Consider the following 18,848-nt stretch of genomic DNA (forward strand, 5'->3'; position numbering starts at 1 on the left):
CATCCATCTCTGCAGCTATGGTTGGTGCAAAAATTCACATTGTGCACCTGCTTTTTTCATTTTAATATATATATATTCACACAATATATATATTTTGATATATGTAACAATATATTTTGATATATGTATACATGGTGAAATGACTAAATTAAGCTAATTAACATACCCATTGCCTCACAATCTTACCATTTTTTGTGGTAAGAACATTTAAAACTACTCTCTTAACAATTATCAAATATTCAATGGTAGATCACTTGACATTATTCCCCCTAACACATATTTTGTATCCTTTGGCTAACTTCTTCCCAATTGTCACCTTTTTTTCCAACCAGCCCCTCAAAAATCACTATCCTACTGTATGAATTCTAGTTTTTAAAACTCCACAAATAACTGAGATCATGAAGTAATTATCATTTTATGCCTGCCTGGCTCATTTAACTTAACACAATGTCTACTAGGTTCATTCTTATAGTCACAAATGACAAGATTTTTTTCTTTTTTTTAAGGTGAATAATATTCTGGGGTTTGTGTGTGTGTAGTGTGTGTGTGTGTGTGTGTGTGTGTGTGTGTGTGTGTATAATTTTTCTTCACCCATTTAGCCACTGATAAACATTTAGCTTGATTTTGTATCTTGGATATTGTGAATAATGCTGCAATTAACATTGGAGTCCAGATATCTCTTCCATGTACTGATTTATTTTGGATATATACCCAGAAGGGAGATTGCCAAGTCATTTTTAACTTTTGAAGAAGTTCCACATTGTTTTCCGTAATGGCTCAACTGATTTACATTTCCATTAATAGTGTACAAGATTCCTCTTTCTTCACATCCTTGTCAAAACTTGTTATTATTATTTTAATTTGTTTTAGTTAGTTATATATGATAGTGAAATACATTTATGCACTTTGATATATCATACATAGATGGGATATAATTTCTCATTTTTCTGAGTGTACATGTTTCAGAATCATATTGGTCATGTAGTTACGTATATACATAAAATAATAATGTCTGTTTCATTCTACTGTCTTTCTTATCCCCACATCCCTTCCCCTCCCCTCCCAACACTTTCTTCTACCTAAAATAAGGTAATGCTATTCTTTCCTAGTGCCCCCTATCTAGTTGTGAATTAGCATCTGCATATTAGAGAAAACATTTGGCCTTTGGTTTTTGGGGATTGGTTTATTTCACTTAGCATGATATTTTCCAACTCCGTCCATTTACTGGCAAATGCCATAATTTCACTCTTCTTTAAAACTGAATAATATTCCATTGAGTATATGTACCACATTTTCTTTATCCATTGATCTATTGAAGGACACCTAGGTTGGTTCCATAGTTTAGCGATTGTGAATTGAGTTGCTATAAACATTGACTTGGCTGCATTACTGTAGTATGCTGATTTTAAGTCATTTGGGTATAAACCAAGGAGTGAAATAGCTGGGTCAAATGGTAGTTCCATTCCCAGTTTTCTGAGAAATCTCCATACTGCTTTCCATAGTGGTTGTACCAATTTGCAGTACCTCCAGCAATGTATGAGTGTACCTTTTTCACCACATCCTCGCCTGTATCTTTGATGATTGCAGCTGTGACAGGAGTGAGATGAAATATTAAGAGTAGTTTTGATTTGCATTTCTATATTTGCTAGAGATGATGAACACTTTTTCATATATTTGTTGATCAATTGTATTTCTTCTGTGTCTGTTCAGTCCTTAGTCCACTTATTGATTGGGCTATTTTCTTTTTTTGGTGTTAAGTTTTTGAGTTCTTTATATATCCTAGAGATTAATGCTTTATCAGAGGTGCATGTGGTAAAGATTTTCTCCCAATCTATAGGCTCTCTCCTCATGTTATTAATTGACCCCTTTGCTGAGAAGAAGCTTTTTTAATATTTGAATCCATCCCATTATTGATTCTTGATTTTACTTCTTTTGCTTTAGGAGTCTTGTTAAGAAAGTCAGATCCTTGGCCAATGTGGTAAAGATTTGGGCCTACTTTTTCTTCTATTAGGCCCAGAGTCTCTGTTCTATTGCCTAAGTCTTTGATCCACTTTGAGTTGATTTTTGTGCAGGGTGAGAGAAAGAGGTTAATTTTCATTTTGCTACATATGAATTTCCAGTTTGCCAGCACCATTTGTTGAATAAGCTATCTTTTCTCCAGTGAATGTTTTTGGCACCCTTGTCCAGTACGAGATAACTGTATTTATGTGGGTTTGTCTTACCTATATCTTCTATTCTGTACCATTGGTCTAAGAGTCTATTTTGGTGCCAATACCATGCCATTTTTGTTACTATAGCTCTGTAGTATAGTTTAAGCTATGGTATTGTGATGCCTCCTGCTACACTTTTCTTGCTAAGGATTGCTTTACCTATTATGGGTCTCTTATTTTTCCAAATAAATTTCATGATTGCTTTTTCTATTTCTATGAAGAATACATTGAGATTTTAATAAGAATTCCATCAAATCTATATAGCACTTTTGGTAGTATGGCCATTTTTACAATATTAATTCTGCCTATCCAGGAGGATGGGAGATCTTTCCATCTTCTGAGGTTTTCTTCAATGTCTTTCCTTAATGTTCTGTAGTTTTCATTGTAGAGGTTTTTTCACCTCTTTTGTTAGATTGATTCTGAGGTATTTTATTTTTTGAGGCTATTGTGAATGGAATAGTTTTCCTAATTTCTCTTTCAGTGGATTCATTGCCGATGTATTGGAATATGTTTTATTTATGGTTGTTGATTTTATACCCTGCTACTTTGCTGACTTCATTAGTTCTAGAAGTTTTCTGGTGGAATTGTTTGGATCTTCTGGATAGAGAATCATGCCAACAGCTAATAGTGATAGTTTAAGTTCTTTTCTTTGTGTCCCTTTAATTTCTTTCTTTTGTCTAGTTGCTTTGGCTAGAGTTTCAAGGATGGTGTTGAATAGAAATGGTGAAAGAGGATATCCTTGTCTTGTTCCAGTTTTTAGCTGGAATGCTTTCAATTTTTCTCCATTTAGAATGATGCTCATCTTTGGTTTAGCATATATATCTTTTGCATTGTTGAGGTATGCTCCTACTATCCCTAGTATTGCTTTTGTTTTGAACATGAAGGTGTGCAGTATTTTGCCAAATTCTTGTTCTGCATCTATTGAGATGATCATATGATTCTTGTTTTTTAAATATTTATTTTTTAGGTGTAGATGGACACAACACAATACCTTTATTTTTTTATGTGGTGCCGAGGATCGAACCGGGCCCTGGCCATGCTAGACGAGTTCTCTACCTCTGAGCCACAATCCCAGCCTCTGATTCTTGTTTTTAAGTGTATTAATATGATGAATTATGTTTATTGATTTCCGTATATTGAACCAACCCTGCATCCCTGGAATGGACCCCACTTTATCATGGTGCACTATCTTTTTGATATGTTTTTGTGTGTGATTTGCCAGAATTTTATTGAAAATTTTTGCATCTATGTTCATTTGGGATATTGGACTAAAGTTTTATTTTCTCAATATGACTTTGTCTGGTTTTGGTATCAGGGTGATATTAGCATTATTGAATGAATTTGGAAAGGTTCCCTCCTTTTCTATTTCATGGAATACTTTGAGGAGTATTGGTTAATTTTTCTTTGAATATCTTGTAGAACTCGGCTGAGAATCCATCTGGTCATAGGCTTTTCTTGGTTGGTAAGCTTTTAATGGCATTTTCTATTTCATTACTTGAAATTGATCTGTTTAAATCATGTATGACCTCCTCATTGAATTTGGGTAGGTCATATACCTTTAGAAATTTGTCAATGTCTTTCATATTTTCTATTTTATTAGAGTATAAATTTTCAAAATATGTATTTCAGATGTGTCTGTTGTGATATTTCCTTCTTCATCTTGTATTTTAGTAATATGTTAATATGTTAACATGGCCAGGGGTTTATCTATTTTATTTATTTATTTATTCGAAGAACCAATTTTTTTTGTCAATTTTTTCAATTGTTATTTTGCTTTGATTTCATCTCTGATTTTAATTATTTCCTGTCTTCTACTGCTTTTGGTGTTGATTTGTTCTTCTTTTTCTAGGGCTTTGAGATGTAATGTTAGATCACTTATTTGTTGACTTTTTATTCTCTTAATGAATGCACTCAATACATTAAACTTTCCTCTTAGTACAGCCTTCATAGTGTCCCAGACATTTTGAAATGTTGTATCAGTGTTCTCATTTATCTCTAAGAATTTTTAAAATTTCATCCTTGATTTCTTCTATTATCCATTCATCATTCAATTGTATATTATTTGGTCTTCATTTGTTATACTAGCTTCTATTTTTTATTTTATCATTGATTTCTAATTTCACTCCATGTGGTCTGGTAGAATGCAAGGTATTATCTCTGTATTTTTGTATTTACTAAGAGTTGCTTTGTGGCATAAGATATGGTCTATTTTAGAGAAGGATCCATGTGCTGCTGAGAAGAAAATATATTTGCTCGTTGATGAATGAAATATTCTACATATAGAATATGAAATATTCTATATGCCTTAAATCAATAATTTAATCGAAATTTTTGTTTGTATTATTTAGTTCTATAGTTTCCTTATTTAGTTTTTGTTTGGAAGATCTGTCTAGTAGTGAGAGAGGTGTGTTAAAGTCACCCAGTATTATTGTATTGTGATCTATTTGGCTCTTAAAATTGAGAAGGGTTTGTTTGATGTACATAGGTGCTCCATTGTTTGGGGCATAAATATTTATAATTGTTATGTCCTGCTTATATATACTTTCCTTAAGAAATATGAAATGTCCTTCTTTGTCTTATTAACTTTGGTTTGAAGTCTACTTTATATGAAAGGAGAATGGAAACCCCTGCTTATTGACAGGATCCATATGAGTGATATGTTTTTTCCCATCCTTTCACTTTCAGCTTGTGGATATCTTTGCCCATGAGGTGAGTCTCTGGAAGACAGCATATTGTTGGGACTTGCTTTTTAATCTAATCTGCCAGTCTACATCTTTTGATTGATAAGTTTAGGCTGTTAACATTCTAGGTTATTATTGAGATATGATTTGTATTCCCTGTCATTTTGATTTATTTCTGGTTTTTTATTTGTCTTAGTTTCTTATTTGGTTGAATGTCCCTTTAGTGTAGATCCTCTCTTTGCTGGTTTTCACTTCTTTTTCACCTCATCCTCATGGAATATTTTGATGAGAATGTTCTGTAGCGTAGGCTTTCTAGTTGTGAATTCTTTTAATTTTTGTTTATCATGGAATGTTTTAATTTCATCTGCAAATCTGAAACTTAATTTTGCTGGAGATAAAATTCTTGGTTGGCATTAGTTTTCTTTCAGAGCTTGAAATATATTATTCCAGGACCTTCCAGGTTTGAGGGTCTGGGTTGAGAAATCAGTTCAGATCCAAATTGGTTTCCCCCTATAAGTAATTCGATTTTTTTCTCTCAAACCCTTTAAGATTTTATCTTTATTCTCTGTTGTTAGTCATTCTCATTATAATGTGTCTTGGTGTGGGTCTTTTGTAATTTTGTACATTTGGGGTCCTGTAAGCCTCGTCTGTCTGATTTTCCATTACGTTCTTTAGGTTTAGGAAATTTTCTGCTATTATATCATTGAAAAGAATTTGCATTCCTTTGGTTTATATCTCTTCTCCTTCATCTATTCCAATAACTCTTGTATTTGGTCTTTTCATATTATCCCATAATTCTTGGATGTTCCGTTCATGATTTCTTACCACCTTCTCTTTATGTTCAACTTTACTTTCAAGAATATATATTTTGTCTTCATTATCTGAGGTTCTGTCTTCCAAGTGGTCTAGTCTGTTGGTGATGCTTTCTATTGGATTTATAATTTGGTTTACTGATTCCTTCATTTCAAGGATTTCTGCTTTTTTTCATGTTCTCTAACTTTTTATTGCAGTGGCCCTTCACTTCCTGTGTGTTTTTTTTTTTAAATTTTATTCTTTATACTATCCTTTGCTTCACATATCAGTTTAACTATATACAACTTGAACACCTCCTTGGACACTTCTTCTACTGTGTTATCAGTGGCTTCTGTTGTTGAAGCATCTTGGTTTGTTTGGGGCACTTTATTCTCTTATTTTTTCCATATTGTTAGTGTATTTTCCCATCTAAAAGTATGGATCTAAGGCAGGATAAATTCTACCCTATTAGACCTATGGTGTCCCTGAAGAGTTCCAGCACTTTGCCTTTACTGGTGAGACCAATGTCAGCAGCATCCAGTGTACACAATATTTACCCTTAAACATAATAGATCCTACTATGGGGTCTACTGCTTTTTCACATTAAACCAAAATTATGAGTTCAATAACTATCTATAGTACAAAAATATTTGTTAAAATGATTTACAATTTCAAATGGTGGATGAGAGAACATAGGTAGTGTAGTATACAAGATTCATGAGAGAATAAGAGAGAAGCTAGACGTAAAACTTCACAGGAAGAGAGCAAGAGGAGTCCACAGTGATTGGCTGTTGGTTGCAGAAAAGTTGGAAAGACAATCCAGGAAAATAGACAAGAGGAAGAATGCTGCAGTTTGGCTGGGCACAAGATCACGAGCCACTCAAACAGGAACAAATTTTATTTTTGAAATAGCCGCCAATACCACGTACGCGCCCGGGAAGATTCCTGATCCACACACGGGGCGTTCCCCCCGCGGGGCGTTCCCCCCGCCCGCCCCCCCCACCCCCCCTGAACCCCAGAGCAAGTTCCTCCCCCGGAATTTCCTCCTACTGCACTTTCCCAACCAATGGGAACTCTCCAGGAGTCCCGCAGCAGGCCGAGGTAAACAGCAGGAGTCCGGTATCCATATGAATGTAATTTTTAACATAATCATATCATCTCAATGGCTAGCTGGCATCACCTTTCAATCAAAAATGCCATGCATCATATTAATTGGCTGTGGCTCTTAGCAGAAGAATATGAACAAAGAGAAAAAGTTAAAGGCATAAGAATACAACAAAAACGCAAAACACCATTCCTATATCATTGTCCTCCACACACTGATGCATAAAAATCATCCTCTTCCAAATATGATAAAGAGATTAGTGAATCAAAAAGTGAAATAAATAAAATAAATCTTTCTGGAAAATTGAACTATCTCTGTCAGTGTTCAACAGTTTCTCAGTCCTATCTCTGATGTCCCTCTGGATCACCAAACCCAGATCAGCCCTCACAAACCTAGTCTCTATCCCACCGATCTGGGCTTCAGATACCTCAGGATCAGCCATGCTGCAGTCCCAAGATCTCAATGCTGCTCCTACTTGCAGAGAGAGCACCAGGGATATACTCATGCAAAGGAGCACCCCCAAGATGCAACAGCAAGACAAGGGCCACCAGCAATCTCAGCAGGAAGACCCCAGGCTCCTCCAAATCCACAGGCACCCCCACACTGGACCTGCAGGCTCCAGCTGTGTCACTAAACAGAGGCTCTCATGGTGGTAAACCCACTGGCACCTGGGCCCCTGGCCCTGGTTGCAGCCATGTGCAACCAAACCTGGAGTCTCCCCTGAAGGAGTCCTCTAGGCTGTGGTTGTACCTGTATTGGCAGTGATTGTTGCAGCAGGCAGCGGGTCAGCAGTAGCAGTGGCTGCAGTGGCAGCTGCAGCTGCAGCTGTGGGGGTAGCATCACCAGGCGATCTCCAGGGTTCTGCGGCAGTGTCGGCTTCAGTTGCATCTGGGGCAGTGGTTTTTTCTATGGCAGCAGCTCCCAGAAAGAAGACCTCCAGGCAATCTCAGGCTGGCAGCAGTGGATTCAGAGGCAGCAGCAATGGTGGTAGTGGTGCAGGCCCCAAAACTTGTCATTGCTTGTCATTTTTATAGTAGTTATCTTAACAGCTATGAGGTGATATCTCATTGTGGTTTTAATTGGATTTCCATGATGACTAGAGCTGTTGAGAATTTCTTCTTTTATCTGTTGGGCATTCATATGTCTTTTGTTTGAGAAATGTCTTTTGTTCATTTTTTAAAATGGGTTATTTGTTTTTCTTGATATTGAATTGAGTTTCTTCCTTACATATTTTATATAGTAACCCATTTCAGATGTTCAGTTTGCAAATACTTTTTCTTATTCCATATTTTGCCTCTTCACTTTGTTGATTATCAGCTTGATATAGTCTTGTTTGTCTATTATTTTTGCTTTTGGTGCCTTGCTTTTGGGTTCATATCCCAAAATCTTTTGCTAAAATCAAAGTCATGATAATTTCCCCCCAGTTTTCTTCAGTAGTTTTATATTTTTAGGGCTTATGTTTCAGTCTTTAATTAATTTTGAGTTGATTTTTGCATATGGGGTAAGATAATGGTCCAATTTCAATCTTCTACATGTGGATATCTAATTTTCAGAACACCATTTGTTGAAGAGAATCCTTTCTCCACTGTGTTATTGGCACATTTGTTTTGAAATTAGTTGACTGTGTGTTGATTTATTTCTGGGCTTTTTATTCTTTTCCACTTACTGCTTTGTGAGTCTACCTTTCTGCCTGTTCTATGCTGTTTTTATTATTAGAGCCATGTAGTACATTTTGACACCAGGCAATGTGATTCCTCCAGTTTTGTTGTTATGCTCAAGATTGCTTTGACTCTTCAAAATCTTTTGTGGTTTCATATGAATTTTAAGATTTTTTTCTATTTATGTGAAAAAATGTCATTGGACTTTTCATGGCAATTGTATTGAACCTGTAGATTGCTTTGGGTAGTGCTATGGTTAATTATGGTTTGTCCCATTCAAAACTGATATTGAGGTTTGACTGTCATTATTGGCTGTGAGGGGAGGTGAGGCCTTTAAGAGGTGATTAGGTCATTAAGAAGGATTAATGTCTTTCTTTCAAGAGTGGTTTGTTACACAGCAAGGCCATCCCTCATGTTTTATCACTTCTGCACATGCCTACTTTCTCTGTCTTTTTTTTCTCTCACCAGAAGATGAGCAGAGTCTGGAACTATGTTCTTGAATTAACTAGTCTCTAGGACCATCAGCCAAAATGAATCTTCTTCTTTATAAATCATCCAGTTTCAAGAGTTCTGTTATATAAATAGAAAACAGACTAAGACAGGTGGTATGGACATGTTAAAATATTATATGTTCTAATACATGAATATGGAGCATTTTTCCATATATTTGTGTCTGATTCTTTTTTCTCTTTGATATTTTATAGTTCTCAGTATAAAAGTCATTCTCCTCTTTGGTTCAATTTATTTCTAAATGTTTTAGTGGTTTTGTAAATATGATCTTTTTAAATTTTTTTTTTCAGATACCATGATTTTCATTAGCATCTTCTGTGCCTCAGTTTCATCCTGTCAAATGATGGATGGGGTGGGTGAAGGGATCTCAAAGCTCTTGCTGACATTATTTGTACTTAGATGAGAGGCTGAATTTTTTCATGGTATATTCTTTTTTTGTTGTTTTGTTTTGGAATGCACTTGGAGTAAATTACAAAGGAAAGGGCTATGGCTGGGTGGACAACTGGGGAAAGTAAGATCCTGATTTAACTTGCCTAACTTGGGAAGGCTTTTTGTAGGAAGATTATCAGGTATGGTGATCATCTCCCACCAACCCATTCTTTCACTATGCCCTACTATAGGCCCTGATACTGATATTTTGTGTCCAGATGCATTTTAGGAAACACATCCTGCTCTTATTACCAAAAGAATTCATGAGGCAGGCAGGCAGACTTATATATGGACCATCTTCTGTATTAACCCATGTTCTAAAAAAGGAGTATAATATATTTAAGAGCATGGCCTCTAGATCCACACTTCTGCATTCAAATCTCAACACCATTACTTAGCAGCTATGGAGAATGTAGACTAAATCAATTGAGCTTTCTATGTCTCAGTTGGACTATCTTTAAAATGGAAGTAGTAGTATCTACCTCATAGAGCTGATGTGAGAACTAAAAATATGAAGAATTTACTGCACTGTCTGGCACTTATGAATATTAAAATCTTATTATCCTGAGCCTACTTGGAGGAAACAGAACTCATGGATAAAGATGCCAGTGTAGTACAGAGATAAAGACTCTGCCTGTCCTAGGAGGCAGTGGGACTAAGGCTTCTCTTCTTGGCCTGCCACTGACTTGCTGTATGATCATGATCAAGTCTGTTCCTACTTTTGGTCCCATTCAGGTCTCTTCCAACTTGAACATTTTCTGAATCATTCTCTGTAGGCTATTCACATACATACAGGAAGGACACAAGGTAAAATGCATCATCCTACTGCTCCCTTGGCTCGGTGACTTAGGCAAGTAATATGTCTTCTCTGGATTCCCAGTGCCTTTCTATAAAATGACAGAATGGATTTCTGAGGTATGTTTCAGTCTTTTCCTTTTTGGCTTAAAAAATATCAAGTGAAATTTAGCTATGAAGAACAGAGGAGGAACAGACACCTCTGAGCCTGGTGAGCTGGTTCTTAAGAAAAACCACCAAGAAAGCAGAAGCAGTCAAGGAATCATCTGTCAGCTTGATGGTTTGATGTGTCTGCCCTAACCTCTTGGTCTCCTTCTTAGCAAATTTGTTTTCAGACTGTGCAGGGCAGAAGGGCAAAGGGTAATGACTATATGGAGAGAGAGACTCCACCATAAGAGAGCTCTCATTTCTGGTCCCAGCTGTTCTGGGAGGTATTCTTAGGGGCCATAATCACCTCTTTGGTCTTCTGCCCAACCTCCATTACCTCCCAGTCCACTATCTTCTCCTTTATTCCCTCCAAGCTTTTGCTGCTGCTGTGCATACACCTATTAGGGCATGTATAGTACTGGCTCAATTGTAATAGTTTGTTTACATCCACAGGTCTCTCCCAGTAGCCTGTGAACCTGGATGACTAAGTGTGTATGTCTGACTCATTTTGGGATCCAGCATTTAGCTGGAGGATGTTTGCTTGAGCAGGTAATCTGATAGGTGAGTTCTCTCAGGCTGAATTCCTGAGTGAATGAAGGAGCCAATGCTAGAGGGAAGCATGGACTGGATTCCTACCTGCTGCTCCCTTGGCTTTGTGGCTTGGGCAAGACATATGTCTTCTAAATCTCAAGTGCTTCCCTGTAAATTGAGAGAATCAACACATATATTTCTGAGGTACCTTTTAGCCTTTTCTCTTTTAGTTTTTTTTTAATGCATTTTCCTCAGTTGTCATAGTCTGATAATAATAGCTTTAAGTTATGCCCTTCTCATTTTTTTTTTTTTGTATTTAGATGGCAATCAAAGCTTTCCTTGACACACAAACTGTAATCTTGGATCCAGATCTTAAACTAGTGGGTCCAAAATAATGAGTTTTTGCTTTGTAAAGGTCTTCAAGATTTGGCACTCCAGTTGTGATAAAGTGTGTTCTATGTATTTGATCATTACGAATCTATAAAGTACCCTGTTTTTAGCCTTGCCTAACCTAGCACTTCTCTCTCTCTCTCTCTCACTCTCTCTCTATCATTAATATTCTTTCTCCTTCCCTCACACTCCCTCTTTCTTTTCCCTCTTCCTCCTCCTCCCTCCCCCTCCCCCTCCCCCTCCCCTCCCCTTCTCCCTCTCCTTCTCCCTCTCCCTCTTCCCTCTCTCTCCTTCAGCTGGAAATAACTGGCCATCCCTCCCCCTGTGCCTTGGTGGCCCATTCCTGCTGTGACCATGGAGACTCTCAGCATCTGCCGGACTGCTTCCTTCTCAGAGCTGGTGCCCAATGGCTGCCAGGCTCAGGTCTTCCCAGACCCCCCTGAGGTAGAAGGCTTGACTAAGGAGGTGAGGCTGGAGGAGCTAGAGGGATCTGAGCAGTGTATCCAGAGAGACATGAGTCCCAAGGAAGAGAGTGGTTGGAACAAGAAGAAAACAAAAGTCAATAAGATCTGGAATTTTGTGAGTCGCAGAAAAGGAGCTTCCAGCCAGAGGAAGCGACCTCAGTCCATGATTTTGCTGGAAGACATCTCCAGACCGTCAGAGGTAAAATCCAAAGTCACCTTCATGGATCGAATGAAGTCATTCAGGAGGTCAAAGACTTCTACTGGGGCCTCTAAGAATACTCCCCTTAGGAGTAGCAAAGTCCAGGAGCCACAGGAAGCCACAGGTGTCTACAGGATACGGAATATTGAGGATGCTCTAAAACCCTTCCGCCATTCCTATGCAGGCCACATTGAGGGGTTGGAGCCTTTCCTTGAAGATGTGCAGGGGCTTGTGCAAGCACCCAAGAGGGAAAACCAGAAGGTGCTAGCCTCTGAGGATTTTGGCATCCAAGTGGAGGAAGATTTCTGGGAGGAGGAAGAGGTTCCTGGGCACTTCAGTAGTGACAGACAATGCAGAAGCTACCTGAAAAACATGTCTCCCAGGAGTCATGAGGCCCCTTCTGCCTGGGTAGAAGACACCAGAATCCAGGGGCTTGAGACCACCATTGAGGGCCCCACCTTGGAAGGAGACACAGAAGGCATCTATGAGGAGAGCCCTGGACACCAGCACAGAGATAAGATGGCTCCATTCAGTGTCGTTGTCAAATTCTTCAACAATATGGCTGAAGCGGCCCGCAAGTGGCGGTCATTCTCCCGTGAAGAGCCACAGTTGGGCCGCCGCCACCGTGAACCCTACTGCAGCGATGGCTTCATCCTGGAAGGCACTACCTCCCAAGTCTCCTTCCCACTTGATCTGCCCTGCCAAACCACTGAATCCAACCTGTGGGGCAATGCTATGGGAAGGTGCCGACGCCATCACCGGAAGGCCCCACACACTTCATGCACTTTTGAGATGAGCATTGAAGGTGAGGAGATTCCTGGTCAGGCTCTATCAGGTCCCTGTGATGCTGCCACCTCTTCTATGACCTCAGCTGTCTTCAAGTTCCAGGATGACCCAGTGAAGCAGAAAGGCCACTGCCACAGCAACTGCCATACCTCCACCAGGGAACACTCCTCCTCTGAGGAGCTTGACGAAGACACAGAGACTGTGGTCAGCTTCCTCAAGGAAGAGGACAGTTCCAGAGAGCCCCCTAAATTGGGTGCCTATGCCAAGAGGTTCACCACTGAGGCTGTCATGGAGAAGTTGGAGGAGAAGCCCAGTGAAATGAAAGAGCAGGAGGAAAATTTGGGACCAGAGGAGTCCAGCCAGGCCAGGAAGCCCCAGAAGCTTGAGATGGAAATGGGTGCAGGGGATGCAGAAGGCAAAGCCACCAAGGCCTGCTCTGGAGTTTGTCATTCTCAGGTAAGGCTGGCTTTTCCAAATAACTATTTGAAATATTTGGGACCCCAGAAGCCAGCTCAACTCATACCTCATACCCCATATCCCACCATCAGCCAGAGATGTCCTGAAAGGAATGCTCCTAGCAGTCAGGTGCAGGGAACTTGACTGATCCTGAAGCCCTGAGAATAGTAGGAATATAGCCATGGTCATTTAATTATGTCTAAGGGAGTCATGCTCTCCCATTTTTCTTAGGTTGTGATACATTTCCCTGGCTTTGTCTGCCTTCTTCCTTCCCTTCCCCTCCAGCAGGAAGTAGATCTAGAGACTGGGCTCCAGGGGAGCCTCTGAGCTGTGACAGAAAATCTGCATTTATGATCTAGCTCTGTGCTCTGTTGTCTATATTATATTGAGATAAATCCTTTCATTTTGCTGGATCTCAGTTTCCTTATTAGTGCAGTAGGCTGCGCTTGGTGTCTTTAGGTACTTTTCTAGTAACAACACCCTAAATTATTTGACCTGAAGAATATAAACTAAGGATAGTCCATTTATATTCTTCTCCCATAATTTATTGAGAAGAGCTTCATATCCAGTATCTGGCAGGATACTGTCATGTATTATTTCCATTTAATTCTTACACTAACCTTGTGAAATAGGTGTGACTATCCTCATTTACTGGAGCTCAATGTGACTTATCCACAGTCATGCAGATTGTGATAGAATTTGAGTTCAAATTTGAGTTCTTAATTTTTTTTGTGTGTGTGTATGTGCTGGTGATCAAACTCAGAGCCTCCTGCATGCTAAGTCATGCACTCTACTACTGAGCTACATCTCCAGCCCCAGGTTCTTATTTTTGACTTTAAATTAAGTATTTTTTCTGTTGTTTCCAGGGGACTTAATTTGAGTAGTAACAGGCAGCTCTTCAGCATACCCCTACTCAAGGATGAAAAAATAAATATGCTAGAATTATTGTGGAAGGAATGTTGAATAAACACTAGAGGGAAATCTGACTTTGAGCCTTAAGAATGTTTTTATAAGGAGACATGATATCCTTTCTCCAGATTATTTTAGGGCAAAAGTATTTTTTAAAGAATAGTTAATTAAAATTCTTCTTCATTATGGTAGGGTGAAATGGATTACCTTTGTAGAGCTGTTTCTATCATCTCTCCCATCCCACTTTTAGAGCATTTGGGCCCCATCAGGACAGAAGCAATAGTCCTGTTTTTTGGAGAAAGGCATTAATATGTTTACAAGCATTCTCTTTCTATATTTTTCAGTTATGGTAAGCTATAACACATAAATATTGGAGTTATACTGTGGAAATAATTTTTATTGCAGTGGTTTTAACACCAACAATCAAAAAAGCAAGCAAATAAATATACCAGGTTACTCCATTAGCTAACAATTGCAGTTGGGCACTGCTTGTCCAGGGTCACCTATAACCTGGAAGAGGGTCACAGATGGACAAATTACATTCCTAGTGGGCCATATATGCTAGATGCAGATGCCTTGTGGGATCTTTAAAAGCACAGGCTTTAAAATTACTAAGGATTGGATGTGAGTTTCCCTCTCATTTGTGAAATGGGTTTAAATACTGCCTACCTAAAGGGCTGTTGTGAAAATAAAAAAAAAAAACAGTGTATGTAAAGTATGCAGCCTAGTACTATGTACAGTGCCCTTTGTGGATATCTACAAAGTGGTAGCAATCACTACTACTACTACTACTACTACTACTGAAATTTGGTAAATTATAAATAATTGTAAAAGAATTCAAGAGAGTAGCATATAGCAGTAAGCTGATTGGTACTGTTGAAATAATAGTGTCTGAAAATCAGGTAACACTGGGTTCTAATTTCATTTCTACTCATGATCAGCTTTGTGACCTTAGTCCAGTTTCTTCCTTTCACTGGAGCTCAGTTTCTCCATCAAAACAATGTGAATTTGAACCAGACAGTTCCTGGGGATCTTTTCACTGGTTCTTGCCTCCAAACTAAACTTGTAATTAACTCTTTAAGTTCAGTGAGAAACTGGTCACCTCCTTTTTGCCTAGTGGTTTCCTAGTGGCTCTTCTCTGCAAGCATCCTATGCCCTCTGCTGGTTTCACAGAGATACTGTCTAGCTTTCCTTGGTGTTTAAAACACCAGCCTAGCCAGGCCAGTAGTGCATGCCTATAATCCTAGCAGTTTAGGAGGCTGAGGCAGGAGGATTGCAAGTTCAAAGCCAGGCTCAGCAAAAGCGAGACACATTAAGCAACTCAGTGAGACCCTGTCTCTAAATAAAATACAGAAAAGGGCTAAGGATGTTGCTGAGTGGTTAAGCACCCCTGGATTCAGTTCCCAGTACAAAGAAAAAAAAACAAACAAACAACAACAACAACCAGCCCAGTGAAACTGCAAAAGTGGAGCAAAGCAGCTGTGAATGTGAGGGACATCAGTGTAGGTCAGGGGTCCTGTTGACCATCTGGTTCATTCAGTTCATTTTACAGATGATACACATTTTACAGATGATTTACACTGAGTCTGAGGGAAGGGAAAGGATTTCCTCTGACACACAGAAACTGGGAGCCAAATAGGATATGAAAATTGTAGTCTCATCTCTGCCACAAATCTTACCTTCCCTCTGGGTTTTAGCAGCTTTCTCTGCCAGTTGAAAATTCTCATCCTCACCTCAGGCATCTCTCAGGTCTCTAGTGAGGCTGAATTGGGATATTGGATATGAAAACAATACATTGTAAAGTAGCAATGCCCACACATTGCATTCCATTAGTATATGAAAATGTAACTAAAAAAACTGAAAAAGGCCCAGGCTCTTCTGCATTACTCAAAGCAACAGTGGGCTTTGGCTAGCTTCTTTTGGAGTGTTTTTATTTTTGAGGTGTACTCATCCAATCTTTCAGAGCTAGAAGCTCCTGAAACTGACTGTTTTGGCCCAGATTTGGCTGTGGTAAGCTCTATCACTGCAGCTTTAAGGTGAATGATGTTAGAGGAGGTGGGGCACATTTCCAGTTCTAATGGATTATGTGTCTATAAGTTGCAATTTGCACCATCTCCTCTAACATCATCCACCTTAAAGATATCAGAGATTGTGAATGGGTCTCATTAAGGGTCTCCAAGCCTCACTCTATGTACGTAGAAAATGGGGAGAGTAATACCACTATTTATAGCTAGAATTTACGCAGTGTTTGTTTTGTGCCCAGACACTGTTCTCAGCATTTTACATATATGAACTGAATTTTATCAAAACAACTACCTTATGAGTCAGGGACTAGTTTTGAAAAGGGGATGATAATAATATCTACCCTATAGGCTTGTTTTAAGGATGAAATGAGTAAATACCCAGGAGTACTTATAACAGTGTGTGGTCAAGAGACATTGTACAATAAATGTTAGCTATTGTGTTCACTATTAAAAGCACATATCACAGGAAAGTACTATACCTTAAGCCTATCATTAGCTAACACCTTAGTGGGAATTAGTAGAATACAAATTATATGAGGAAGAGGAAGAATGATAAGACATGACTTTATACTTTGCATAATTCTTTCTAGTGCATAAAGTGATTTGTAAAACTTCTATAATTATAAATATTATTATCATTATTCTCACATTACAGATGATAGGGCATGACATACAAAGAAAGAAAACATTGGACTTGGAGTCAAAAAGCCTAGTTGTAAGTCCTGGATCTTGTACTTTACCAGACATGTGACTTTTGATAAATCATTTAACCACTTTGATTTTTTAAAATTTATTTATTTATTTTAATTAGGTATGTGACAGCAGAATGCATTTTGATTCATTATACAGAATTGCAGCGCAACTTTTCATTTCTCTGGTTGTACATGATGTAGTGCTGCACCATAGGTGTAGTCATATATGTATCTATGGTAATTTTGTTTCCTTTATTTTTCTACTGGAGATAAGAAGTCCCCTCTGCTTCCTTTCTAGGTAATAAAGAATATTATACTTAGTATATCAAATACTATTTATAACATAAATATTATATCAAACACTATATGCCTTTAATTCTATTATTTCATTTGAAGCCCCAGTGTTCCTCTCCCTTCCAGTGTTGTTTTGGTCTTATCACCATTATCTCATTTTATTAAGCTTATGCCTACAAATAATACTCATATCCATGCTCAGAAGTAGTTAAGGCAGTGGCTACTGTCTCCATTGTACAGATGAAAAGACTGAGCCTTATCTAAGGATATACAGAATGAATCGGTAGTAGATGCAGAATACAAGGAGTTAGACTTTTGGCCAGTGCTGGTTCTATATAGCCTCTTACTTCATACTGGAATCCTGTGAGAATTATCAAGTTCACTTTCTTCAGAATCCTGTGAGAATTATCAAGTTCACTTTCTTCAGTCTCTTACCTGCTGCCTATTTTCAAGCTGGTAGCACAATATGTGCTCTGTAAAAGAAACAATAGTTAGGTTTGCCAACCAAATTGCCAGCCACTCTTGCCTTTTTCCTCTGTCCTCCCTTCCTTCAACTCTTATATACTCTGGATGGGTCCAACTTTTCCTTAATTTAGTATGGGCCTCAGTAAAAGTACATAGTTTGACAATATACTGTATAGTTAGCCTCTTACTTCTACCTATAATAAAAATAATTCAAGGGCCCAGTCCCTTTCATTGCTGGGCTTCAGTTTTTTTTTTCCCTCCCATCTGTTTCATTGTGGGGAGATTAGATTTTTTGATTTGTAAACTTTCCAGTTCTAATGGTCTATGGGTCTGGAAGGCAAATTAAATAAGTTAGGATTAAGAGGAGTGGTTAAAATCAACCCTGAGACCATGCCATTGGATGCATACAGAGCTACTGTCTGAAGCTCTGTTTTCAGTATGACCCAGTGACTGTTGCAAGAATGGACTGAATTGAGAATTTGTTTCTGCCCAATTGCTAAACTAATTTCCAAGGGTCATATAGACTGTTAACTGCTACTTATATCCAATCTTCTTATGAATAAGTGACACGGGTGGAAGAAACCTCTACTGTTTCCATAGTGACTTAGGAGCGTTGGGGAGGAATGAAGGATGTAGGCATCAAGGTGTTATTTTCATGTTGTCTAGAAATACAGTATGGCAGGACTATAGTCAGATAGACTTACCACTTATTAGTTGTATGACCTTGGGAAATGCATTTCCCTTTCTAGCCTTAGTTTTCTGACTGTAAAATGGGCTACTGTATACATTGTGAAGTAGTTATGAATAATGAGATAGTATGGTAAATAGGATGATTTATCAGAGTCTCTGATATATATCAGATACACCACAGAGATGCCATAGATCTTGGTTCCTTTCCATGTTTTTTACCTGGAGGTCAAGATTTTGGAAAATAAAAGGAGTTGGGATGAAGACAGCAGGCTATGTTGATGGTGAGTGGAAGGACTTGGGTTTGATCTTAGCTAAGATGTGCTTTTGCAAGGGAGCATTTCTCTGTCTCTCTGTCTCTGTCATTCTTGTGTGTGCATGCACACACACTTGTTTTTAACAAAGTACTTTATTATGTGTTTTACTTGTATTATCTCATTTCCTCATCCCTGCAACTCTGAAAGGGACATACTCTGACTATGCAAAGGAAGAAAGTGAGACTCAGAGAGATGAATCATTTGCCCCCCACATCTTACAATGAGTAAATGATAAAGTCTTGAAAATGCAGAACCCTCACTCCTTGTATCTCAATATAAACCAAACACACACACACACACACACACA

At 38.4% G+C, this 18,848-nt stretch overlaps 1 protein-coding gene across 3 annotated transcripts in view; it reads left to right on the plus strand.

The window, feature by feature from the left end:
• Positions 1–18,848, plus strand: part of Arhgef9 (Cdc42 guanine nucleotide exchange factor 9) — a 349,964-nt gene that overhangs the window by 88,063 nt on the left and 243,053 nt on the right. For 2 of the 3 annotated variants that reach the window (XM_077107717.1, XM_077107718.1), the window contains exon 2: positions 11,545–13,153. The exons of the other annotated variant lie outside the window; for it this stretch is intronic. In XM_077107717.1, the coding sequence (XP_076963832.1) occupies positions 11,603–13,153 (1,551 nt within the window). In that variant the 5' untranslated portion in view covers positions 11,545–11,602. The remainder of the gene's footprint in view (positions 1–11,544; positions 13,154–18,848) is intronic. 3 annotated transcript variants of the gene reach the window in all.

The sequence above is a fragment of the Callospermophilus lateralis genome, chromosome X (assembly GCF_048772815.1).
Source record: "Callospermophilus lateralis isolate mCalLat2 chromosome X, mCalLat2.hap1, whole genome shotgun sequence".
NCBI lineage: Eukaryota > Metazoa > Chordata > Mammalia > Rodentia > Sciuridae > Callospermophilus > Callospermophilus lateralis.